Source organism: Gigantopelta aegis, unplaced genomic scaffold (genome assembly GCF_016097555.1).
Source record: "Gigantopelta aegis isolate Gae_Host unplaced genomic scaffold, Gae_host_genome ctg2923_pilon_pilon:::debris, whole genome shotgun sequence".
Taxonomy (NCBI): domain Eukaryota; kingdom Metazoa; phylum Mollusca; class Gastropoda; order Neomphalida; family Peltospiridae; genus Gigantopelta; species Gigantopelta aegis.
The window spans coordinates 41,650-51,186 of record NW_024533097.1 but is presented as its reverse complement, the minus strand read 5'-3'; the positions used below and the strand labels follow the sequence as shown (position 1 = coordinate 51,186).

General features: G+C 33.0%; 1 protein-coding gene across 1 annotated transcript; it reads left to right on the top strand.

Moving 5' to 3' along the window:
* Positions 1-5,565: 5,565 nt before the first annotated feature.
* Positions 5,566-9,135, top strand: LOC121391745 (E3 ubiquitin-protein ligase TRIM71-like). The gene is made up of 2 exons (XM_041523266.1): positions 5,566-5,721; positions 8,767-9,135. The coding sequence occupies exons 1-2, from the start codon at positions 5,566-5,568 to the stop codon at positions 9,133-9,135; spliced, it is 525 nt and encodes a 174-aa protein (XP_041379200.1).
* The last annotated feature ends 402 nt before the right edge of the window (positions 9,136-9,537 follow it).

Sequence of the window (9,537 nt, the reverse complement as noted above, 5' to 3'; positions counted from 1 at the left end):
TTAACACACATATTAATAACAATATTAAAACAAAACTTTCTACCAAAAAGGAAAAAAAATATAGTCACAGTGCCCATTTTTTCTATATACCTCCCTTTTATGTACATATGTACACTTTCTTAATAAAAGATGATTATGATTCTTTTTTAATGGAACCAATTTATGACTGTTCAAAAACTTTAAAACTCATTACTAAATGTGTCTATTCATCTTGATCTATTATTTAAATTTACATCATAATGGAACACTAACTCTAAGTAAAAAATTAGCTATTAAAATTTGACATTCTTACCATATCTGCCTTGTATAATACATTCCAAATTTCTTCAAAGAACTGTATGTCTTATATGAGGAATTTGATATAATGTAATAGTTTTAATTTAGCTCTAACTATGATCATACATTTAAACTTTTATGCTATACAGTTTGAGTTCAAAAATAGCATACAAAAATCAGTATGCACATATCCTGTAATGATAGTATAGCCATTAGTATATAGTATTTTAATACAATGACAATATTATTAAATACTATTATCCTTATCATAACTATCACATGATCTAGTCTCTTGACCTCACCTTGCTGTGTCTTCTATTCTGACCTGATATTGATTTTTTGTCTTTTAAATTGATATTTTAATAATGTCTTGTACTACTAGTAGTACTGCTAGTGGACCTCTAAACATGTAAGTAGTATATTATTGAGATAGGATTTGATATGACTGTCTACACACAACTTAGGCTAATTTGAGTTCTACTTGTTGTCTAAAATGTAGTCAACCTTATCATGATCCTCGTATGTTGTCTTGTTGTCACTCCTTCTGTACTCAATGTATCCAGTCTCTTATCACTGAAGGTACTGGAACTAACTCCATCACTTGTCCCCCTCTTGTCATCAGACCACACCCGTACCAGATGAAGGAGTCACCTCTCTCACTCGTAACCTTCGTCTCATTAATAAACAGGGTGAGATTTTTCAGCAAGATCACTTCTAAACCTCCTCCTCCATGTGACTCATGTAGTGAAGATACTTCAGTAGCACTGTACTGAAATGTGAAGACCTTTTCTGTAAAGATTGTTGGAATAGTCACCAAAAAGTAAGATTAACTCGTATGCACTCGTCATTTACTATTGACGTAGCTTGCAGTATGTCCCGAGACAAGTTAACTGAGCTAATTCCATCTTTTACTCATACCTGTCAAGATCACACTGACCAGCAACTTAAATATTATTGCCAAAAATGTATTATTCCAGTATGCATTGAATGTACCATCATTAACCACAAGGACCATCCTGTTACTGAGGTAAGTAAACAGGTATACATCAATAAGGCAACAGTTCATGAGAGCATACAAGGTTTCCAAGTAGCTCAACAACAACTTAAGAAAGTCTTGATATCAGGAGAAGAGATAAAGGAGAAGATTAATGCGTCGTAAAAACGAGATCGATACAATCATACGTCAAACATTTGCTACTCTTCAACAACTTTTACATGAACGTGAGGAGGCTCTGTTATCTCAGAATAGAGAGGTAGCTAATGCTAAAGTGGCTTGTCTCTCTCTTCAACTGGAAGGGATCCACCATCTCTTGGAGACAATGACTTACTGTGGGAGTCTTGTAACTAGTGCTGTAAGAGAGTACAATGATGTTGAGTTAGTATCAGTTGCTCACACACTACAGACCAGAGCAAAGCAACTACAGGAAGAGTTCTCTAAGACCTCTCTTGAAATATGTGAGTCACCAACTATATCAGTAGATATTAATACAGATGAACTAGCTACAAAGATAGCAAATGTGGAAATTACATTTAATGAGATATCTCCTAATAATACAACAGCAGTGGTGCCTTTAAGAGCTTTTGTAGAAAAAGAATTAAATGTTAAAGTAATATCTAGAGATAGTAAAGGGAAGGAGTTATCTAAAGGAGGTGCAATAGTGAGTGGTAAGGTTGTTCAGTTGAAGAAAAAGGGAGACCAATTGAAGCTAAGAGCACAGATTGTGGTGATGGTACTTACCTTGTCTCCTTGACACCACAGCAATTAGGTGAACATAAACTCTCTCTTACTATTAAAGGTCAACCTATCCAAAGTAGTCCCTTTAAACTAGTTGCTTCTCGAGATTATACTACTATCAAGAACCCAGTACAAACTAATAATGGGGTAAATAGACCATGGTTCATAGTTTTTCCAATAATGGTGATATGTTTGTCACTAGTTTTAATAAACCACTGTATATATGTATATGACAACAATGGAAGACAGAAGACTACCATTGGTTCAAAAGGAAGCGGTCCTCTACAGTTTAATAATCCATGGAATAGCTATTAGTGGTGATATAATGTACGTGGCAGAAAGTGGAGGAAATAGGATTCACAAATTAACTTTAAGAGGAGAGTTTTTGGGTGTTTTTGGCAGTAAAGAGTCTGGAAAATGGCAACTGTTATATCCCAGGGTATATGTATTGGTCCTGATGATAAGATATATGTTGCTGATGATATCAATAATTGTATCCAAGTATTTAATCAAAATGGCAATAGATGTAGATTTGACAAACAATACATTTGCATGTAATTCTCCTTATGACATTTCATTTGATTGCTCTGGTCATCTTCATGTGACCTCTATCTCCAAGTTAGTACTGTCTTCAGTTCAGAAGGTTAATATGTTCGTCAGTATGGTCAGCCTCATCTAGATCATATAATTGGCATAGCTATTGATTCAGCTGGTTATTCATTTGTGGTAAACAATTATGGACCACCATCTCTTTTTATTTTTGATCCACATGGTACTTATATCCACTCAATCGGAGGGTTCTCAGCTCCAATAGGAGTAGCAGTTGCTCCTGATGGATCTGTGTGGGTAACTGATTCTGGTAAAAATAATAGACTAGTTAAATACTGAAACTAGCATGTACTATTCTTATTGTCTTCAGTATTATTGAGAGTATTTTGTAGTAACAAGCTGTTTTGAAACAGCAATCATTTAATTTAATTAAGGTTTATTATAGTGTGCACTTTTTATTTCATTTATTAAGTAATTGACTTTACTTCTTAAGTCATTAACACGCTCCAACAATATATTAAGTAACTGAGTGTGGAAAAATTTATATCTATTCACCACACCTACATTGACATTTTAAAACAATACAACTCTTGTTCTCCTATATGTTAATACTTGAAATCAAAATGAATGTAAATACTCTCAACACAAGCACTTTTGAATTGGACTTAGCTGATCTAAACAGTCTGAGGTTTTTAACTCAAAAGTATGTCTTTGAGTAGCTCCATAACTTCTGCCAATTCTCCAGTTAGCAAAATCCAGTTCCTTACAGCAACAACAATATCATGTAAATATCTTATTTTTAATTGCAACCTTTGAATTTCGAAAGTGGCTAATGAAATCAACCTGCAAATATTAGTGTAATATGACAGCAGTTGCCATGGTAGTGGTTATTATATAATAAAAATTGAACAGCCAGTATATAGTTTAAGGAGAAATATAGATGACTATTCGAATATTATACCCACTGACCACTAATGAATATCACGACAATTGAATTAAATTTGCTTTGCTAAAAGATTTGTGACTACAAATATGACTGATCAAAGGTTCTAGCTTCTTTCATAATGTTGTATGTTAGCACTCTCCAGTCTTCAATATTAACTAAACCTTCTATTTTAATACTCAATATTACCATCAAAGCAATCTTAAGATAACTGTTACAATTATAATCTTGTTTTCAGATTATAAAAGCATTTATTGGCTTCCATTTAATAAACAGTAGTACATCTATATGGCCACAACATCTTAACCAAACAAACGGTCACATTTCAAACTTCCTGCTCCATTTCAGTTTTCTCAATACAAGCCTCTCTTGTCATAGTCAAGTTCTACATCAATATTAAGACATATCACAATCTGTTCTCATTGATCATTGAGCTCTTAATAATCATTCTATTGAGAAATATTCATATTTTAAGGTTGACTCCAGTCATCAATCTTCTTATTTAGCAATGACCACATGGCATTAATATCATGACTATAACAGGTTAATATAACAGGTTACAGTACTTAGACTTTTGATTTCTCTTAGTCTGGCAAAGTACTTTTAATTATTGTAACTAAACACTTTATTTCATAGTATGATATATCATTATATAATATATCATATATGATATATTCATATAGTAATGTTCTATCATGTCATGTTTATTGACTAATACTGTCCTTAATAATTATGTCCTCAATCAATATATCAGTTATATCACTATCCCCAAACACATTATTAGTATATTATTATTTTAAATTAATCTAATAATAAGATTGATTAGTTGATAACATAACTAAATAAAAAACATTGAAAACTGGTTTACAATAATTTGTTTAGATAACAATTTTGATTAGATAATTTAGTTTACACAATTGTTGGGAAATAATGTCAAAATCTACCAGAAATTATATATCTCACCATGGCAACAATTACCATAACAACATCATTATAATAAAAACACATATATCACCATAGCAAACATGACTATTAGATATACTGTTCACTTCCATGTATAATATGTAGCATTGTGTTATCAATATTGTTATCAAAAACCTAACATACATTTACTTTATTGCCATTGTTCAAATTCCATTCATAATCAGCAAGTTTTACTAATAAACAATTTTTACCTAAAATATAAGAATATAGTCACAGTGTCAATTTTCTACACATGTACATTATATCTACATATATGTTTGTGCTTGATCATTAATATATTGTATACCATTATACAAAATATACTGTAATAGTTTAATATAGCTCTAAACTATGATTATACATTTAAACTTTTATACTATGTAGTTTGAGTAAAAAATAGTTTATAAAAATCAGTATCCACATTTTCTGTACATGATACTATAAACTATACAATTTAATAGATTATTATTACTATGATGCCATTATGATGTCACTATCATAACTATATTGTATCACATGATATCCTGACCTTACCCTCTGACCTGTGTCTTCTATTTCTAACCTGTTCTGATTTATTATCTTTAAATTAATACTTCAGTAATGTCTTGTACTAGTAGTAGTACTGCTAGTGGACCTCTTAAACATGTAAGTAGTATATTATTGATAGGATTTATATGACTGTCTACATACTTAGGCTAATTTGAGTTCTACTTGTTGTCTAAAATGTAGTCAACCTTATCGTGATCCTCGTATGCTGTCTTGTTGTCACTCCTTCTGTACTCAATGTATCCAGTCTCTTATCAATGAAAGTACTGGAACTAACTCTGTCACTTGTCCCTCTTGTTACCAAACCACACTAGTAGCTACTGGACATGTCTCCTCTCTTTCTCGTAACCTTCGTCTCATCAATAAACAAGGTGACATTCTTAGCAAAATCACCTCTAATCCTCCTCCTCTATGTGACTCATGTAGTGAGGATACTTCAGTAGCATACTGTACTGAATGTAAAGATCTCCTTTGTAAGGATTGTTGGAATGGTCACCAAAAAGTAAGATTAACTCGTTTGCACTCTTCGTTTACTCTGGAAGAAGCTCGTACTATGTCTCGAGACAAGTTAACTGAGCTAATTCCATCTTTTACTCATACATGTCAAGATCACAGTGACCAGCAACTAAAATACTATTGTCAACAATGTATTATTCCAGTATGCATTGAATGTACCATCATCAACCACAAGGACCATCCTGTTACTGAGGTAAGTAAACAGGTAGACATCAATAAGGCAACAGTTCATGAGAGCATACAAGGTTTCCAAGTAGCTCAACAACAACTTAAGAAAGTCTTGATATCAGGAGAAGAGATAAGGGAGAAGATCAATGCTCGTAAAAATGAGATAGATACAATCATACGTCAAACATTTTTCCACTCTTCAACAACTTTTACATGAACGTGAGGAAGTTCTGTTAGCTCAGAGCAATGAGGTAGCTAATGCTAAAGAGGCTTGTCTCACTTGCCAACTGGAAAGGATCCAAAATCTTTTGGATTCAATGACTTACTGTGAGAGTCTTGTAACCAGTGCTGTAGGAGAGTACAATGATGTTGAGTTAATATCAGTTGGTCACACACTACAGACCAGAGCAAAGCAACTACAGCAAGACTTCTCTAAGACTTCTCTTGAAGTATGTGAGTCACCAACTATATCAATAGATATTAATACAGATGAACTAGCTACAAAGATAGCAAATGTGGACATTACATTTAATGAGATATCTCCTAATAATACAACAGCAGTGGTACCTCTAAATGCTTGTATAGAGAAGAAATTAAATGTTAAAGTAATATCTAGAGATAGTAAAGGGAAGGAGTTATCTAAAGGAGGTGCACTAGTGAGTGGTAGGTTTGTTCCAGTTGAAGAGAAAGGGATATCAATTGAAGCTAAGATCACAGATTGTGGTGATGGTACTTACCTTGTCTCCTTGAGACCACACCAGTTAGGTGACATAAATTCTCTATTACTATCAAAGGTCAATCTATCCAAAGTAGTCCTTTTAATCTTTCTGTAGCTGCTTTTCGAGATTACACTACCCTCAAGAACCCAGTACAGACTATTACTGGGGTAAATAACCCATGGTTTATAGCCTTTTCAAATAATGGTGATATGTTTGTCACTAGTTATGATAACCACTGTATATATGTATATGACAACAATGGAAGACAGAAGACTACCATTGGTTCAAAAGGAAGTGGTCCTCTACAGTTTAATAATCCAATGGGAATAGCTATTAGTGGAGATATAATGTATGTGGGAGAGAATGGAGGACATACGATTCAGAAAATAACTTTAGGAGGAGAAATTTATTAGTACTTTTGGTATTAGAGGATCTGGAGAAGGACAATTCTTCATATCCCTGCGGTATATGTATTGGTCCTGATGATAGAATATATATTGTTGACGTGGCTGGTAATAATCGTATCCAGGTATTTAATAGTGATGATAGTTTCTGTCGTATTATGATTTTAAAGGATCAATACAACTTCGTGGTATTTCTTTTGATCCATCTGGTCATCTTCATGTGACTTGTTTTAATTTTAACACAGTCACTGTCTTAACTCCAGAAGGTCAATATATTCGTGAGTATGGTCAGTCTCATCTTAATAGACCATGTGGTATAGCTATTGATTCAACTGGTAATTCACTTGTGGTAAACTATGGTGGAAATTCTCTTTCTATTTTTAATCCAGATGGCAATTATATCCACTCAATAAGAGGGTTCAAAAATCCAATAGGAGTAGCACTGGCTTCCAATGGATCAGTGTGGGTAGCTGATTATGCTAACAGTAGACTAGTTAAATATTAATAACTACACACATTATTACTATTATATAAAATATCCTGTGTTTTTCAAGAAAGTGTCTTCAAACAGAATTTGTAAACTAAACAGTGTTCATTATTGTTATCATTCATTGTCAATTTACTAAAAAAAGATATCTTCATAATGATTATAATATAATAATTATAATTATATTATAATTATTATAATGTGAAAACACATGTACTATATCTACTGTTAACAAAGTGAAGTCATTTAGTACAAAACCTGTCTGACTTGTAGTATTATTATAGTAACATTGTATCATTTATTGTCTTTTACTATGTAACTAATAATATGTAATTATTATATTAGCACAACAGTTACAGGTTCTGTTGTAAACTGACAGTTATGATTAATAAAATGTCTAACTTGATATCTCTATGTAGTCATATCTTCTGACAAACAAACTCATTGATATTGCATATAATTTTGAACATGAGCCATGGTACATTCTCTTTAATTTACTTATACAATAATATAGGTTATAGAAAAATAGTCTCCTAGTGAGATGATACAGTATGCAAATGTAAAAAACCATTTGACGATAGTGGCTATAATTCTAGATTGTGATAAGGTAGTGACTATCAGTACTGTGGTTACGTATTCAGTACTTGTTTTATTTACTGACATTATTGAATCAATCTGTTACTCATCTTTAAAGATTTTGTTATTTTATAATAAGCCATAGATGTGACTTGGTTAGTCTATTGGTGATTAAAGTGTCTTCTCAGTGTTTCTCACCAGTGTACAATGTAGTATAAGGTGTGTTTTCTAGTGAATTTGACACAATCACCATACTAGTAAGTTTATTATTACTATGATGTCATTATCATAAGTATCACATGATCTGATCACCTGAGCTTATCTCTGACCTGTATCTCTTATTTCTGACTTGTTCCTGATTTATTGTCTTTAAATCGATATTTCAGTAATGTCTTGTACTAGTAGTAGTACTGCTAGTGGACCTCTTAAACATGTAAGTAGTATATTATTGATAGGATTTGATATGACTGTCTACATACTTAGGATAATTTGAGTTCTACTTGTTGTGTAAATGTAGTCAACCTTATCATGATCCTCGTATGCTGTCTTGTTGTCACTCCTTCTGTATTCAATGTATCCAGTCTCTTGTCACTAAAAGTACTGGAACTAACTCCATCACTTGTCCCTCTTGTTACCAGACCACACAAGTACCTAAAGGAGGAGTTATTCTCTCTCCTCGTAACCTTCATCTCATCAAGAAAACAGGGTGACATTCTTAGTAAGATCAGTTGTAATCTCCTCCTCCATGTGACTCATGTAGTGAGGATACTTCAGTAGCATACTGTATTGAATGTAATGAAGTAATATGCAAGAAATGTTGGACAAATCATCAATTGTTAAGTATAACTCGTGGCCATATTATCCCAAGTTTTGAAGATATTAAGAATATGAGCAGGGATGAACTAACTAAACTAATTCCATCTTATACCCATACCTGTCAAGATCACACTGACCAGCAACTAAAGTACTATTGTCAACAATGTATCATTCCAGTATGTAGTGAATGTACCATCATCAACCACAAGGACCATTCTGTTACTGAGGTAAGTAAACAGGTAGACATCAATAAGGCAACAGTTCATGAGAGCATACAAGGTTTCCAAGTAGCTCAACAACAACTTAAGAAAGTCTTGATATCAGGAGAAGAGATAAAGGAGAAGATCAATGCTCGTAAAAATGAGATAGATACAATCATACGTCAAACATTTTCCACTCTTCAACATCTTTACATGAACGTGAGGAGTCTCTGTTAGCTCAGAATAGTGAGGTAGCTAATGCTAAAGTGGTTCGTCTCTCTCTTCAATTGGAAGGGATCCACCATCTCTTGGAGACAATGACTTACTGTGAGAGTCTTGCAACCAGTGCTGTAGGAGAGTACAATGATGTTGAGTTAGTATCAGTTGCTCACACACTACAGACCAGAGCAAAGCAACTACAACAAGAGTTCTCTAAGACATCTCTTGAAGTATGTGAGTCACCAACTATATCAGTAGATATTAGTACAGATGAACTAGCTACAAAGATAGCAAACATTGACATTACATTTAATGAGATATCTCCTAATAATACAACAGCAGTGGTACCTCTAAGTGCTTGTATAGAAAAAGAATTAAATGTTAAAGTAATATCTAGAGATAGTAAAGGGAAGGAGTTAT